Source organism: Acartia tonsa, chromosome 7 (genome assembly GCF_053477335.1).
Source record: "Acartia tonsa isolate MP-2025a chromosome 7, ASM5347733v1, whole genome shotgun sequence".
NCBI classification, from domain to species: domain Eukaryota; kingdom Metazoa; phylum Arthropoda; class Copepoda; order Calanoida; family Acartiidae; genus Acartia; species Acartia tonsa.
In genome coordinates, this window is record NC_137266.1 from 29585967 (window position 1) to 29604689 (window position 18723).

At 30.5% G+C, this 18723-nt stretch overlaps 1 protein-coding gene across 1 annotated transcript; it reads left to right on the forward strand.

Annotated features, from left to right (window-relative positions):
• Positions 1-29: 29 nt before the first annotated feature.
• LOC145324259 (macrophage receptor MARCO-like) lies at positions 30-4062 on the forward strand. Its single transcript, XM_080166884.1, has 7 exons — positions 30-280; positions 979-1041; positions 1315-1420; positions 2237-2276; positions 2685-2757; positions 3408-3470; positions 3959-4062. The coding sequence occupies exons 1-7, from the start codon at positions 184-186 to the stop codon at positions 3979-3981; spliced, it is 465 nt and encodes a 154-aa protein (XP_080023010.1). The 5' UTR covers positions 30-183; the 3' UTR covers positions 3982-4062.
• The last annotated feature ends 14661 nt before the right edge of the window (positions 4063-18723 follow it).

An 18723-nucleotide genomic window follows, 5' to 3' on the forward strand; every position in this document is an offset into this window, starting at 1 on the left:
CTAATTGGTACAGGGAATTTTCACCCAAAAAAAATGTTATAACAAATCCAAAATACAATGTCGTCGTTTTATTTTAAGTGAAAATGCCGCGAAATTGTAGCATTGTTGCGGCATTTCTTGTCTTGAAACATAAACAAACATATATTTTCAGCTTTAGAAAACTAATCTCAGTAGTTGATTTGAATGCTTACAGGAAACTATTATTGTGGATGTAAGGATGGGTATGAGGAATGGTATGATTCTTATTATGGCTGCTCTGATATTGATGAATGTACTAAAGGTAAGGATGATTATGAGGAATGGTATGATTCTTACTATGGCTGCTCTGATATTGATGAATGTACTAAAGGTAAGGATGATTATGAGGAATGGTATGATTCTTACCTTGGCTGCTCTGATATTGCTGAATGCACTAAAGGTAAGAATGGTTATGAGGAATGGTATGATTCTTACTATGGCTGCTCTGATATTGATTTAAAATACTAAAGGTAAGGATGGGTATGAGGAATGGTATGATTCTTAATATGGCTGCTCTGATATTGATAAATGTACTAAAGGTAAGGATGGGTATGAGTTTGTTTGTTTGAGAGGGGGCATGGTGGCTCAGTGGTAGCACTCTGAGCTACGGTGGTGAGAGTTCGAATTCAAATCATGGATGTTTGGTGCTCATAATCAAGATTTAAAGATGCTTAAAATATATATTTTTGGAGTATTACTAACAGACTGATATATCAAATAAATTATGTAATATGCTTTTTTGGTATAGGGAATCGTCCAAAAAAAATTCAGCCATCTATCTTGAATAGCAGCAGAGAAAGTCATATGTACTCCATAGCATTACCGACTGACAGACAGACAGAGTAAGTTGTAAAGTATTTTTGCTACTTTCAAAAATCTAAATTATAGACTTTTTCTGTCAGCTAAATCATAAAACCTGCATATCCTTAAAAATGTTGAAATAAAACTTTGTTATATCAGGACTAGATAATTGTACAGCATCAGAGATATGTTCTAACACTCTCGGAGCTTTCTATTGTAGAGGTAATTTTTTTCAACCAAAAATAATTTCAAGAAAAAAAGTTTATGAAAAGTTGACAACAAAATTAAAACTGCTGCAACTAACAACTAAACTAAATCGAAAAAATAATTGGATGATTTTTCGTAAATTTTAGGGGCAACGCTTCGTAGTAAAGACTACCTTTTTGTCTGGCCGCTTGGCCGTAAGCTGCTTTTCAATTTGCATTTTATCCATCTATTTCTCAGTGTTAAATGAAGTTTAGATAGACTTCAATAATACAATAAATCCTTTTTTAGCACCGATAAAGTTAACTGGTGGAAGTGTACCAAACGAGGGCAATGTGCTTTTGTGGTACGCGGATTTAGCAGATTTTAGAGAAGTCTGCGATGACTATTGGGACGAGTAAGATTTTTTAAAGTAAAGCTTTTCTTTAATTAGGATCGGTATATCCCTCCGAATGTCTGTCCAAAATGTATAGCTCTTTTCGTTCATTTAGACACGTTAGAATTGTCCTATCGATTTAAAACTATACATTATGATTCCTGTAACAGTTAGGTACGATTTTGGAAGCATAGCAACTCTATAATCGTTAACAGAAAGTCCGTTTAAAACATGCTGATTATTAATTTTGTGACAACACCTGTTTGTTTTTGATATGATTATCCTATTCAACTAATTTCAGGAAAACGAGGTAAAATATCATAAGTGAAGTATCTATTTAATTAAATCTTAAAAAAGCAAAGTATGTCCTTATGCAGTATCCTGTATCTACGCAATTTTAACAAATTTGTGTACAATTTTGTTTAGGATTACAAATTAATTTTCTCTCACTCTACAAGAGTTATTGGTTGTTTGTCCTTACTTCTTATTTTAGAGCATCGCTTTTATGGATGTGTGTCTTTCTTGTAAATATTCCAATTATGTTGTATAAAGCTTCATTTCTCTGACTCTGCTTGTAACTGTATTTCTGACAGGGATTTCTCTTTTGACCTTTATTCCTTCCATATAAGATAAAATAAAAAAACAAGGATAATTGAATATGGGGCAATGAAAAAATATAAATTCAAGAATTTAACCTTTAAATATATAAATGTGTTATAGCATGGCTGAAAATAATATACAAACGCCTCCTAGAGTACAAATTTCACCTTATTCCTTTCAAAATGTGTACGTCCCTAACATAAATATGTTATTTCCAATTTTATTTCTATATTCTAGTGTTGATGCGACTGTGGCCTGTAAAATGCTCGGATATACTACAGGAATATTTCATTTGTACATATCAACTTTTAGATAGGTATTTATATATTCAGAATTGTGGGGAATTTTATGGATATTCGCCAAATGGTTAAACTACTAAGTATTTCATATACGAAAAAAAACATTAAAATTAGTTGATTTAAAGAGTAGATTGTGCTGTAGTAATAATTTCAGAACTTTAAAAGAAATAAGAAAATTGCATTTCTTCATCAGAAGTCAAATTGTTTTTAACGACAGACGATGTGATTTATTAAGTAAATGTTCATTGCATTGCATTGACTCGGGAAATGTTTACAAATTTTTGAGCCGTCTCTCTTTGATATCTCCCAAGAAAGTATAGCTCAGATGAACATACATTTACATACAATTTACAACCTTCTCATCTCAATAATGAAATATTTGACAATCAGGAACTGCTACGACTGTCAGTTACTTTGGATATGCTAATTACATTACTTTTGATGATTTCGAATGTACAGGTAAATTAGCAGCAATGCTCATCTATTATCTATGACATATAATTGAAAAAGTATGGATGTGTAAATGCCAGTGTCAGATGTAGTTTTGACATATGTATAAAAATATTGGATGTATTTTTGCCAGTGTTGGATATTATTATGGCAAGATAATCGATTTTACTGTCTTTTATACAGTAAAAATTCAGTTTGTCTTAAGTACATCCATTGCACTGGTGAAAACACATCCACTGTAAATTTGCTGGATTTGTAAATGGCAGTCCCCCATCTATTATTGTCATTGTAGAATTGTTTTTTGTTATTTTTTGTATCTGAAACCTGCTTCAATGCTTTACTTTATGAAAAACTAGCGGATACTCCTCTAAGAGGCCTCTAGGTATTCAACCCTACCTTCCGTTTCAATTTTAGTTTTTTTTTAAGCGGAGAAATTTTTTTGAGTGAGGTCCAGTTTTTCCAGGACCGATTTCTCTTTGAGAGGAGGGGATAACCTCCACCAAAACCTCCAGGACACATGAGAAGCTACATTAAAAAGCGGAACCTTATCGGATCAGCAGTTTGGGGGTTCCTTTTGAACACACAGCGAGACACACAAAGACAATCATCCTGTTACTTTTATATAAGTATTTCTTTAGTTTTATAAAGTTTTTTTTAAGGACTTGAATCTAGTTTATATGAATGTAGTTATATTGACTATGATAATTGTGATTATATGGAAGGTAGGGTAAATTATTAGAAGAATAGTAATTTATCGCATCGTATTATAGACAACTTTCCGCGTATAATACAATGAAAAATTATAAGAATAAAACCAGTTTTGTTAGCTGCAAGGGGCAAAAGGCTCGGACTAAAAAAAACTACAAAAATCTCATAATTGTACATTAATAAATCCACGGAAAGCTGTTTATAATACGAAGCAATTAATAACTATTATAAATTTTTATATAAAGATATTCATATGATGTAGCACATCAATTTAGTTGGAAAAACATTTCAAACTATACAAGCAAAGAATCTTTAAACGCTAAAATTGACATCATTAACAACAAAAAAGTACTTTGTCGAATTGAATTAAAAAGTCTATTTATAGAATAGCCGTTAGGTTACTTAAAAATCATGTTACAGAGCTTAGCAAATTTAATATTCTAGTTTTTAAAAATCTGCAAAGATTTTAAAAAAATATATTTTACATTTCTTTTTGTTTTAGGAGCTGGAGTTATCTGTTCATAATTTTATGATAAAGCTTTATTTATAAATTTAATATTCGTTTTAAATATTGTAATGTTATTAAAAAGTATATTTCAAAATTCATTGTAGTTAAAATTAATTACTAACGTGTACGGCTCTAAAGGTCTCTTAGGCACTGAAGAAGTTCTTGGGAGTTTTAAACCTTCCCTGGACATTTTATATATTTAACTCTTAAATAAATTTTTAATTATAAAGTATACAACTTCCGAATTCCAGTGAATTAGTAAATCATTGAGTGCATCATTAGAATGAAGGAAAAATGGAATACTGAACATAAAAAATTGAAAAGAATAACCAACAAAATTTACTTTAAGAGTATCTGCACTGTAAAGTAACTCTAGTTGCAGTAGCAGAAATGTTGAATCAGTCCTAATAATTGTAAAATAAATTCTCCCCTAAATGAAATTCTCATTTCTTCTGAGTATTGCTGACCTTGACTTTACACAGAATGGGGATTAAGATCCTGATTATAAAAAGTTCAGGGTAGTTGCCAAGTTGGCAATTTTTCTAACTCTAGTTTTAAAAAGAAAAAGTAACAATTTTTTTTTATTATTGGTAATTTTTTTCTAGAGTGATTTTTCTTGGGATGGGCGGTGGTGCCGTATATAAAATAGTTATAAACCTTTCCAGGCCTATGAAAAATCTATATTGTAAAGAAGAACCAACTCTGTCTAGCAGTTAGCGAGATACTTTGCTACAGACAGACAACCTTACTTTTATATAAGAATTAATAGACAACAACGAATAGAACACAATGGATTTTCCATATATTTACACCCCTCTAAAACAGACATTTAGGTTGTTAAGGTAAAAAAAAGTCACACCCCCATTAAAAAAAAAATTTCATTTTTTTTATGTCTTATACTTTTCATTAATTTATCAACATCTACTGCTTTCTAAAAGTCAATAAAAATTTTTTACTTGTATGATAATCAAGTTTATATATTTTAAAGAATCTTTGTCTGTCTTCAATAGCTTATACTCAAGTATGAGGGATTTAGAATATACAAGAAGTCCAACAAATGTTGCATTGAAATTAAAAATAGAAATTAAAATATTAATTTAATAAAATCCAAATGCTTAAATAATTATTATGGAGGCATTTATTTATTTGATTTTTTTCTTGGAGGGTTAACAAACCCTCCCTCTGTCTCCACTCTTCAAATAACATGTAAGAATAACATCTTTTTACTCCCTTACTCTATTTCTCCCCTTCATACCCACTTCCCATAACTTACATAATAAAATCAGTGTTTTGGCAGTGGGCCAAATAGATCTTAAGCTGCCTGCTAAATAGCAACGGAAGACAAAGCACCATAGATACCAGATGGATTAACAGAACAGAGTTTACAAATACTATTTTATTGATAGTATGAAAACATACAGCCTAAAATAAAAGAACAAAATTAGCATAATCAAATATATAATGTAATACTAGTGATTAAAATTCTTTTTAAAGGATTGTTTTCAAGTGAAATATGAGAGGTTTCGTGTCTCCTTGTTTCTTTTGACTTTGGCAAATTAAGATTAAAGTAAGCTTAAATGATGAAAAGCATTACTAAAATTAAATTGATTTGACATGGAAAGATCCGAATACAGTTTACTATTATCAATATAACATATTATATAGATAATATTGGTCTTTGATGAAATAAATGATTGAAAAGAATACATGGACTTTTACTTCAAATAAAAGCTTATACATTCTATAATTAGGTCCTATATATGTTACGCATGAAGAAAAGTTGTACCTGGTCTCATCCATGCAAGCAGGGTAGCTTACAGGTGAATTTAAACACAAAGACACGATTCTTTCACAGAAGACAATATACACATCGCACCTCTTTCATTCTCTAACATATACAAAGGGGGAAGCTCTCGGAGCGCGCGTTAGAAAACAATGCCACAACAAAACTTCCGACAAATGGGATGGGAAAGATCGTCGTCAGAACTAATGATAAGGAAATTAATGTTATCACTAAGAGAATTACTGCTGGTACAATCAGATTAACTTTATTCTACCATATGAACAAATTTTCTGGCCAGGCAAATTTTAGAGCAACTAATTCACCTGTTTTTAGACTTTAAGTAAAAAAAAAACAAATTATCATTACCAGCAGTTTTGTTAATTGTTTTTTGGGACACACTCTATGATGATGGGAATTAGAATTTAAGAAAGGGAAAGGGTAATTGTTAAGAGGGGTATGGGGAATTGACAACTGCAAGAAAATCTGCAGAATTTTATTCTTTGTCGTCATACCTTGTTGGGCAATATTGTACACAGATGGTTTGGCTTTCTTCTTCTATTAGTTTCCATATGATAGAAAAAGGGGGGGGGGGTGTAAATCGACCCTCTACCAAAACAAAATTTTGAGGGTGATATTTATTCTATCGGCAATTTTTCTTGGGAGAGTGTAGTACCAAAAATTCTTTACACCTACAAGGAAGAGAAGTGTAACTGTAAGTATGGTCCCTTTCGTGGCAACGCCTCTTAAGGAAAGTTTTGTCGTATTTTCACAGTAGCTTTTCCGCTATTTCTAGCCCCTGAGGGGGTTCTAACCCTGTGGGGCAATTACCTAACCTAATCTAAAAAAACCTATTAAAAGCTACTTTGAAAATACGACGAAACGCGCCTTAAGAGGCGTTGCCACAAAAGGAACTATACACGAAGCTTTGATGTAAAGAAGAACCATATCTGTCCAGCGAGATCTTTAGCTATAGACATATACACATTCTGTTACTTTTATATAAGAATATATTTGAGAACCCACTTAGATGTGACGAAATCTTGCAAAATAAAGAGAGTTAGAAATAATACAACTGCAAGCCATTTTACAGTTTCACTAATAAGAGTAAAGGCCTATTTATTCAGGGATCCAAAGGGATAAGACAATGGCCGATAAATCAAAATACCTTCCCAATAATGATACACAAAATTACCCCTTTCGTACATTACAATTAGTGGTTCAAACTTGTGGACACTCAACTCAATAAACCAAACAATCAAAATTCAACAAAAGTCCCCAAAGTTGTTAAGCCAACGAATAAAAAACGTTATAAAACTTTAGGGACTAGTCAAATAAACAGCCCAAAGTCCCCTGCCTCCTGTTATCTATTATTTTTATCTATACTATACACTTATACAGCATGACCCTCGAAAAAGTATTTTTAAGCATCTGCAGCCTATATTTCTCAATAAAATATTAAAAGATTCATATGTACTTGTTCTCTATAATTTTCTACATCAAAGGATATCAAAATATTTTTTTTACATCAATTAACAGCCGAGATTTTTAAAGCCAAAGTTTGGAAAAAGTGCTTGAGAAACTGGATATTGCTAAATATTTCTTAGTTTTTTATTAGTATATTACTTTTTATCAACCAGTTTAAAAACAAATAAGAAAGAAGAGCAAGTTTACAATTGATACATTTTTATTGCATTAAAAAACGTTACTTTTACATATAAAAAACTACTTTTCAAATTTTACTGAATACATTTTTCTTATAACCATTTTCCCTCAAATCTTATAATATCTCCCACTTATTAATATGACCTTAAATAAACCCCTCCCCAATTTATGCTCATTACCGTAAGGATTAGCGCCACCTTTACCAATAAATTCACGCCCACTTATCAAATTAATCTAAGACACATAAAAATCATTTAAATTGTTAAATGTTTAATAAAAGTTTGTAGCTGTAACTTTTTGGTTTTTTAACTTATTTTGATAAAATAAAAAGTGTTTGATTTCTGTTTATGTAAACTTTCAATTTGCTACTATTTTTTATAGGATTTCTTTCTGTAAGGGTGTTTTTGCAATTTACACTAATCTAAAGTGAAAAAAGTGCTTTCAGCATGAAATAAATTTCTTGGAAACATCTTTATATAAGTTTTATAAAAAGTATTGAAAGTATGAGGAAAACACGTCATTTCACTTTAAAAAACATTTTTCTTAAAAAGTTACTTTTTCCTCAGCCACTTTTTCAAAACTTTGGCTCTAAAAATCTCAGCTGTTAATTGATGTAAAAAAAATATTTTTATATCTACTTATGTGGAAATCTACAGAGAACAAGGACATATATATTTTTTGATAATTCATTGAGAAATATGGGCTGCAGATGCTTAAAAATACTTTTTCGAGGGTCATGCTGTATTTGCAGCATGCATAGAATAAAATAGAAAGAACAGTTTAGTGATTTCATTAAATTCTCAGTTTTAGGTAGGATTTACATCTGTGCGGGGTTTTGTTGTAGGTTTTAGTTCATATCAAGTCTTGGGGTGGTTTTAGGCTATATTATTCGTAATTAGGAGTATATATCAATTTATCATCCATTGTCTTGTCACTGAGGTATTTTACATACTTAATATTAGTGTTGTCAAATTAAGCTTTGATCAATGAGGAAGGGTTATAAATATAACAAGGATCTTCATATTCAAATCAGTGGAGTTGACAAAGATAAATTAATCAGTGGCATGGGGTATAAGGGGGTGTAAACATCCCACTTAAGATATATATTTGGAAAAGCTAACTTTCCCTTTTTTCATCTCACAATAGTTTTACACCCCCTTAATGAATCGCTGTGCACGACACTGAAATTATGATAGAATACAATGTTATTGCCAATATATTAGAATATGTCTTTATTACTTACTAAAAAATGGAAAGAAACAAAATTACCTATTCCGTAGACTAAAACTGTTGTATGAAAAGTATAAACGCTGCTAATATAAACTATACTAAATTAAAGATTTCTGTATTTAAAAGGTTTTGCAACAAATTTACGTATAATTTTATCAAACCTTATATTTTCATATTTTGTATGTTCAGTTCTGACACTCAACAAAAGTTAATGTTCGTCTGTCATATCGTTTCAGACCTTCGCTTTTATGGATGTTGTCATCCTTGTTTTAATACTAATTTATGAATTTTCAGTCCAATGCCACCCTCCCCACTCTCTGCTTTCATTGCTTATTGGGGTAAAAAATTTACTGTTTATAACTCAGGAATATGGAAGGGGTAGCAACACTGGAAAATAAATTTTTAGTATTGTAAATTTAAGTTTGTTTTGTTTTCTAAAGAGTTTTTATTTTAGAAGTGTCTTACTCATACAAGTAAATGAAGGTCATATTTCTTTATTGATTGAAGATTTTAGATTTGAAGTCCTAAAATTAAGTTTGATCATGACATAAATATCATATTTAGTTATTTATTGACTTATTTTTATATTCTTCACATGCCATATATATCCCTGATGTCCATGCTAAAAATATTATTAATGAATAATTAAAAAATACATATATTATTATTAACTACCCTATTATTAGAATTATTGAACACCCGGCATAAATATCCTATACAGTTGAAAATGTTCTCTTTTTAATTTTTTTTTGGTCTTTTTTGATCAGTGTCGCTTTGTATTGCTTTTCTATAAAAAAAAACAGACTAAAACCTTAACTTAACCTGAAACTTAATTGGTTCTGTGGTTATTGAGATCTTAAGGTCAACAAGAAAGACTTTTGACTTTTTATATAATACTAGCTAAAGGCCTCTAGGGACTCTTGAGTTGGGGGGTATATCCCTACCCATTTTCAATTTTCTATAAAATACTTTTTTCCTTGGGGTTTATGTACCTTACAATCTTTAAAGGAAAAAACTTGCACTGCACATTGGGGCAAATCAACAAAAAAGGGGATTTAATTATTTAGTACCCTTAAAATTCATCTCACAAAAATTTCATTTTATACTTTTTTGTAGGTAATTTAACAACAAACAAATTTGCTTTTATGTTTTTTTCTGTCATTTGAAAGGAACATGGAGATAAAGGTCATTTTATGAAGGTAGATAGAAAATTACCAGATTAACCCCTCCCGAAAATAGCCCCCCCTTACCCTATCCATCTATCTATCCATCAATCTATCCATCTATCTATCCATATATCTATCCATCTGTCTATCCATCTATCTATCCATCTATCTATCCAGCTATCTATCCATTTATCTATCCATCTATCTATCCATCTATCTATCCATATATCTATCCATATGTCTATCCATCTATCTATCCATCTATCTATCCATCTATCTATCCATCTATCTATCATTCTATCTATCCATCTATCTATCCATCTATCTATCCATCTATCTATCCATCTATCTATCCATCTATCTATCCATCTACCTATCCATCTATCTATCCATCTATCTATCCATCTATCTATCCATCTATCTATCCATCTATCTATCCATCTATCTATCCATCTATCTATCCATCTATCTATCCATCTATCTATCCATCTATATATCGATCCATCTATCTATCCATCAACTATTCATCTCTTTATCCATCAACTATCAATTTATCCATCCATCAATCTATCCCTCTATCTATCCATCCATCTATCCATCTGTCTATCCATTTACTTATCCATCTATCTATCCATATATCTATTCATCTACCTATCCATCTATCTATCCATCTATCTATCCATCAACTATATTGAATTTCGTGTTTAAAATGTCTAATTAGGGGTTTTGGTTATCAGAGCAATATGAGAATTTTTTAGTAGCGCGGCTACCCTATCACTAGCTTTTGGGGCCCTTTAAAGTGTAACTAAGTTAATTGTAGTCCGATTTTAGTGTTCAAAGTGTCAAATTATGGGTCATGGAATTCATTTCAGTAGGAGGGGAGGGGATGGTGTAAATGGGGTTGGATGGGGATCCTTATTTTAGCAAGCTAAAAGTTTCACTTTATTTTTATGTTTAATAAATCCATTATAAATGTGGGCATGATTAACATAATTTTTTATTAACTAATATCTATATTTATAATGATATTATGATTCTTGTTTACTGTTTATATGTACACTAGCGGCTTCGCCCCTAGCCTCTAGGGGATTTGCCCCAAGAGGTAATTAAACAAGGATGACAACATCCATGAAAGAAGCGAAGCTCTGAAATGGAAGGACAAACGAACATTAACACTTGTGAAGTGTCAGAACTGAATATTAATGCATGTCTATACAAAATTGTAATTAAAACTGATTAAATACATGTTACTTTTAAGGACATACTGACGTTTTTAGGACTTGATTATAGAATGCTTCGCTTATAACAATAGACGTTATTGAAATAGAAATCAGTATTCAAAAAATCAGATGAATAGGATATTTTTAACATTCAAAACCATTATTTGTTGTCAAAAAAGTAAAAATCAGCTTGTTATAAATGGATGTACGGACTTTCTGGTAACGATTATAGAGTTGCTGTGCTTTCTAAGTCGTACCTAACTGTTGTAGAAATCAGCATGAAAAGTTTGAGATCAATAGGACAATTCTAGCCTGTTTAAGTTAAGTAAAAGAGCTAACTGTACCAGACGTACGGACGGACCGACCCTAATTATAGAAATATGAAAAAATTGAGGGGGATTTTTATTTTTGAAAAAGATCTTTAAACAACCACAGGACCAGTAGATATATTCCCTGAAGAGTAGAATTCAATCAGTTTAGTGGTTAGCGAGATCTTAAGGGATGGGCGGACAGACAAACAGACATCAAGCTACTTTGTATTATATATTAACACCTAGGGATCTAAGGAACAAAACAATAACTGATTAATATGTACATTGTACATCCCCAATATTGATACATATTTAATAAATACATATTTAATAAATTATATTACAAAATTATTTGTCTGTAGATGACAATTAGTGGTTGAAAAGTTTTGACACTCATCTTAATGAACCAACCAATAAAAAATCAATTAAATTTCCTGAAGTTCTTATGCTAACGAATATAAAAACGTTATTATAAAACTTTGAAGTTTGGGGACTAGTGTAATTAACAGTCCCCTCCCTTTCTAAATAAAACTGCTGACTTTAAACATGAATACCCTGTAACTACATAATTTAAAACAGGGTTCGGAAGCCGCGCCTCAGCCGCGCATAAGCCTCAGTTTTAAACCTGCTTGTGAGCAGAAAAAGACATTTTTGAAAGAAGGATTGTCTACTAAAGAGACAGTTTTATACATCCAGCTAAATTTTATAGTGATAAAATGACGATTTCACTGAGGCTTACACGCGGCTTACGCGCGGCTTCCGATCCCTGATTTAAAAACAAAGCATTACCAATAGACAGACAGAAGACTACTTGCTAATTCCAATTTAGAATGATTATAAGAACCTCACGTTATTTGCATATTAACTTTACCTTTCCGCAGTGAGGTAGGGGACATTGGGCTGTTTATAACACTAGTCCCCAAAGTTTTACAGTTGTGTGTTCAAACGTTTTAACTACTAACTTTAATCTACACAAGGGGTAATTTTGTGTATTATCATTGGGGATGTACAACAATTTATTGACCTTTGTCTTATCCTTTTAGATTCCTGACATTTGTAATAATCTATAGAAACGATTATTTAGTTACATTAAAACATCAAACATAAAGAGGTTTAGATTTAGGTTTAGCCCCCCCCCCCCTCTCCTCCCCATCATTTAGTGCAATAGAACTTGAAAATATTTATTATTAACATTAATTCTAAGTCAGAATAAATATTTCCCAATATGTCTATGTTTCTGTGTCTTTTATTTATTTAAATTATATCTTAAGTTTTGACTTTAAAAGCGCATTTAAACACCTTTTCTTACAAGCTTTTCGTGCACCCACGTTCAGAAAACGGGCTAAAAACCCCTACGGGGGCGCGGGGGGGTAAATGAAACCGGTACTGGCGATTAAAATATGTCTTTGGGTAATCAAATATCGTGTTTTTAGCCGGCGACACCCGGCGAAAGCATGTTTCCTCTTACTGTCTTCTTAAATGTTGATTAAAAAACAAACAAATAAAAACTAAAATCTTGACTTCAACTAGAATTATTTAGGACTAATTTCTTCAATTTGTGTTTTTTTCTTTTATACTGTCAAAATATATGTAATGCATGACTCATCAGAAGTTATTTTGTCTAATTACGTTAATTCTAAGAGATTTTATAATACTTTTAAAATTGTTGGTGAAACACAAAAAGTATGCCTTTTTCTGTAAGAAAATTTTTGCATTTCTTGACTTCCATGCATTAGAATGCTTACTTAAAAAGCGTATTTTTACGATTCCTTTGAAATCTGATGTACATTGGGTGTGATAATACTCATAGAATGTTTAAAACTTGATTTGAGGGTGGTGAATTGTTGCCCCTTGTTGCCCCTATGTGCACTGTATAATTTCAACTGAATTTAAGGTATAACTAAATTAGTTTTTTAAATAATTTTTAAAGGTATCAAATGATTGAATTGTATTAAGATGTATAAAATGATTCATCAAATGAATTTTATTATTCTGTAACTATGGCTAATGAAGGTTTTTTTTCTCAATATAATATAAAATATTTTTGTTGTTCTTTACCAAAATTGGCAGAAAAAAATCGGAATCTCTTCATGCTATGGATTTATTATTACTTGAATCTTATACCAAATTATCATATACTCTAACAAACCACCACCAACCCCCCAAACCCCTTCCTACTGGATGAACATACTAGCCAATAAATGATGTCCATATTAGCAAGCTAAATTGACAATTTTTCCCCTGCCATAATATTCACATACATTATTTATCCATTCTTCTTGAATTTATCACAAAAATCCTTATAATTGCTTGAAATTTTAATAAGAATTAAGTCCTTGCAAATAATTGTCACAAAAAATCAATTAAAAAGTTTTTTAACATTGATTTGTTTAATACATGACTTACTTATCACTATATTGCTAATTATTATAATTATATGCATGTCAATTTTTACATTTCCTATTATTTTGGTGTTTGGGGTTAGTTATTGATCAACTGGTGGTGAAAATGTTTGTAAATAAACAGTCATTACTTACAGGTATAAGACAATGAAAGATAGATTTATGTACACCCCAAATTGTGATAAAATCACCCCTTTCGTAGATCAAAATTCTTTGTTGGAAATATTTTGACACTGCTAGAGCGGCCAGCCAATCAATATATAATACAATTCCCCAAACTTTTAATGCCAAAAATGAAAGAACCTGCATTTAAACTTTTTTAGACCTAAAGAGTTAAAGTCCAATGTAACAGCATAACCCGATAAATTATGCTTTTCAGAAATGCTTCCTGTTAGTTTTATGGTGATTTTATATCATTTCCTGGTTTATCTTTGCTTTTTTCTAAAGTGTTTGGTCTTTACTTTTTTATTAAAAGGTAGCTATTAAAAAGATATATCTATTATTATTTTATTATCAACGTAAGTAAGTATGCATGCATAGACGTCCAAGGGGGGGGGGGGGAATTTACCCCTACCCTGAGGGTACAGTAGGCACCCCTAACTATTGAGGAGGGGGTATTTACCCCCCCCCCCCAAAAAAAAAAAAAAAATCTCTAACAAAAAAAATTTTGCACGCATTTAATACTAAATATTTAATAAAATTTAAATTACCCCCAAAAAAATTTTAGGGGGGGGGGGGTAAACAAAATTTACCCCTGCCAACAGATTTCAGGGGGGGTATTTACCAACTCCCCAAAAAAATTAATTACCCCCCTCCAAAAAAAAGCTTGGACGCCCCTGTATGCATGTACATGTAATAATACCTACTTCTACTTACATAAAAATGAATATGTACATCTAAACCAACAATGTGTTTATCCAAAGTAGAGTAGTTTTAAAGGAATGGGAAAGCAAAAGTAGTAACATGCACCACAGGGGAAACTATCATATAATTAACACAAACTATATCATACAATTTAACGTACATTTTTTTTTTGAATTTGTCTGCTGTAGAGGGTTAACATACCTTGATCAAGATAGCCTGATATCTAGTTGCCGAATGTGTACGCAGTTTCCTGGGTGTTTCCTCATCCTCGCTCAATATTTACTACTAGCTACAAATCTTCAAACTTCCCTTAAAAAAATCAAAATTTGAATGTGTAAACGATTTATACAATATACATTATAAATTTGAATTTTTTAAATTTTGATTTTTTTTTTTTGAAGTTTGAAGCTTTTTTAGCTAGTAGTAAATATTGAGCTAGGATGAGGAAACACTCAGGAAACTGCGTACACATTTTGGCAACTAGATATCAGGCTATCTCGATCAAAGTTAGTTGAAAAACAAACCACATGGTCGCTAAAATGTAAATATATTTTTACTTATTATGAATTGAATTTATTAAAAACATAGCATTTATTTGTTTAAGTTACAATTTAATTAATTATTTTTTTTATGATCCCAATTTTTGGTAAAACTTTACTTATAAAATTATTGACACCCTTTAAAACGAATAAAACAGTTATATTAAATAATTAGTTTCACGTTTCTACATTACTAGTAGAAACATCAAATCTTAATGCTTGATGATTTTTGAAGAACTTTTGTTCTTTTCAGTTTGCTTATCTTAACTTTCCGTATGGCTTCGAAACCGATCAATACCCACTGAATTAGAACCGGTTCTCAGCCATCATGTATATCATCGTATAGTTTTCTACGAATATTGAAATAGAAATCATAAAATAATAAAGGTACTAAGAAAGAGAGGTAATGTCTGATTGAGCCAATAAATGAATCACATCGGAGCATACATGAAATCTCATTGGTTGAATTAAACTGAAGTTTTCTAGTTTTTTCATTAGAGTTAACTAGAGCTGTTCTTTCAACTTTTACTCGAATCAAGTCCATCACATGAAGTACTGCCTTCATATTGTTGTTTCACATCTATGTTTTATCTGTGCATTAATAATAAATATGCTTCATCTATTGCAATCGTTGTAAAATAATAAAAATCCCTTTATGAATTTAAGTTAATAAAATTATATTTTTTTCTTGAGTTTCTATTAAAACAAAAAATAATATCTCGGACTTCAAATGTACATGATTTATAATCTTTAATTCGCAATTCGTATCTATTATAAACATTTAAAATAAATAAATTCATAATTTGTTTGATGTTTACCTCAAAATAAATTATATAAAAATAAAATAACAACAAATAGCAATACAACAGTACGTTCGTTACGTTTTCAACAGGACCTAGCGTTGTACTGTGTATACACTGTACACACATTTTTTTCATTTTGTTCATATAAAGAGTCAGCTGTAAATAGTCGCATTTCTTAAGATAAAGCTTTTCTCACGTAAATTATATCGTGTTAAAATTTATTTTCTAGTATAGTGTAAAGCATATTACAAATCCTTAATAAGTTAAGTATGAATTGTTGAATTCTTTAATATAAAGTTAGCTTTCTAGAAATTATATATTTTAAAGTTTTTTGTCAGCTGGAGGAGTTCCTTTGTCAGATTTACGAAAAAGGGGTTCACACTATAGTTCTTCTCTCCTATTTCTATTCATAAAATTATTATCAGCTTTGTTAGTCCTGGTCTTCGTCCCCTCGAGTTAACAAACCTGGTTCTTATCAAATAATTTCATTTTAATGTCCGTGGAAAGCTGTCTGTGTCTATTATACGATGAAATAAATAACTATTCTGTAATATTCACTTTTTTATTGCTAAACTGCTAATTTACTAAATAAGTGAAAATTATCGCTATCTTTTTGGAAAAATGTTCTCCTGTTCATTTGAACATTGCTATTATACTAAAAAGCTTTATTGCAGGAAAAGGGTTTTTAGTTTATTTTTAAGATACATACTTCTATATTTACTCTTACAAATAGAAGCATAAACCATTTACAAGGTGTTCTGTTGACATTGCTGAATTTTTCAAGTTTTCTGGTGGTTTTCATAATTCTGAACAGATTCTTTTTTGAAACAAAATTGGTCATTTGATTTTTAGAACACACGTACTTTTTTATGGCTATAAAATAAAAGACAACCAACCCTTTGGTTGCACGATCTTTGACTGGAGGTGCTTTGTCAAGGTATTAAGGAACATTTTAAGTGTCTTATGTTATTACTCTGTTTATACCGACATTAAGAGGAATGATTTATTAGTGACCCCTATAATAAGGGTTTCCTTAACTTTACTTGAGAAAAGGGAGTATAGGCTTGTATTAATTTATTAATGTCTTAAGTAAAGTTTTTTTTTAATGCATACTTTAGTCTTATATAAACCTCTCAATTATCTCTTTGATACAAAGAAGTCAATATACAATATACATATATTTTTAAAAAATACTTTTTTGGCATTATTTAAGATTGGTAAACAGTGTGGTTTGTATCCACATCCACTTATACAAATATGAGCATAAACCATTTACAAGTGTACCTTCACTGACGTAAAATATATCTCATTGTCACTTCTACAGAATCACAGAATAAAGTGATTTTAATCCTTTGCTTTACTCTCTTTATAATACTTAACCTATCCCTCCCACCTCCCCTTCCCCATTTAATATAATATGTATGCTATTGTGTCATTTGGCGCATATAAAATAAATGCGGATATGACAATATGGAGAAGTGATGGCATACCCATTTAGAGAACTTATTCATAGAAACCAGACACTGTAACTTTTACCCAGGGATCTTAGGGGATAAGATAATCACCAATGAGGATAAATAAAATCACACCTTCTGAGTTTGGACACTGTTAGTTTCAATCTCAAAGATAAAGATACTTAAAGTTTTAGGCCAACAAATAAGAGAACGTTTTTATAAGACTTCGAGTGCAATTGTATATTACAGTCCAATATCCCTTCCCTCCCTGCATTTACCTTACAAGAACAACTAAGTCTGTAAGCAGCGCAGCAATATCAAGTACATATACTCAAAATAAATACACTGGAAAAATTTATAAAACTATGACAATTATGTTCATATGTAGTGCAGAAATTTATTTAGCAATTTTTTATGCAATAATGTTCGAGTCACGATTTTATTCAATTTGAAATTGTCCAAAATATAAAAAAAAGGTCAAATAATGGGTTAAAAACAATGGGTAATAAGGGTAGCAATTGAAAGAAGTGGGCGAAAAAATCATTCAAACGATCAAAACAGCTGAAACCATGACCCTTAATCATATATGTGAAAAGAAAATAGTCGATTTGAAAAGCAATTTTAACTTCTATCTTTCAATAAAAATGAAGATATTCTGTTTGTCAAAGTTACTGAGGCTTACGTACCAACTAACATAGCCTAGTTATATAGTAGCTACACTATATGAACGTACAGATAAAGTAAAAAAGTAAGTCTTACATAATATTAATGTCTAACAGCATTATGAGTCTCAAAAAGAAAATATTAGACGTAAAATAGAATAATCATACATTGTTTAGAAATTATACAAGTTTCTTTAACTAAAATGTGGTAGTTGAATACATTTTAATATTTATAAGGTTATTAAAAAAAACTTGAAACTAAAAAATACTTAACTTAGATAAACTGAAATAAGAATAGATAAAATTAAACTGTAATTTGATAAAAGAATTTAGGAGACATAGAGAAGAAAGTGTTATCCCTGTGGAAAAATATAAATATAATTTAAATATCGCAACCAGTAAGCTACTTTAATGCCATACCCTGTAAATAGCTAGTATTATTTTATATTATTTGTGAAACTTGTAAATATTTTTAAAAAATTAAATGAAAATTGGGCCGAAGGACAGTCAAGATTGACTTTAAAGGCCCTGTAGTACAGTTACCCTAATTATGTCAATGTAAATAAATATATCTATAAAAATTGATGTAATTTAAAATTTATTAAATTATTTGTAAAATTAATCTGTAATTTACTGCTAATAAATCATATCATATCATAATCA

Excerpts from the sequence above, each read along its gene's own strand:
- LOC145324259 (XM_080166884.1), top strand. The coding sequence starts at position 184 with ATGCTTACAGGAAACTATTATTGTGGATGTAAGGATGGGTATGAGGAA. Across the intron at positions 281-978 it reads TATTGATGAATGTACTAAAG|GACTAGATAATTGTACAGCA; the intron begins GTAAGGATGATT and ends TTGTTATATCAG. Across the intron at positions 2,277-2,684 it reads GTAAAATGCTCGGATATACT|TCAGGAACTGCTACGACTGT; the intron begins ACAGGAATATTT and ends AATATTTGACAA.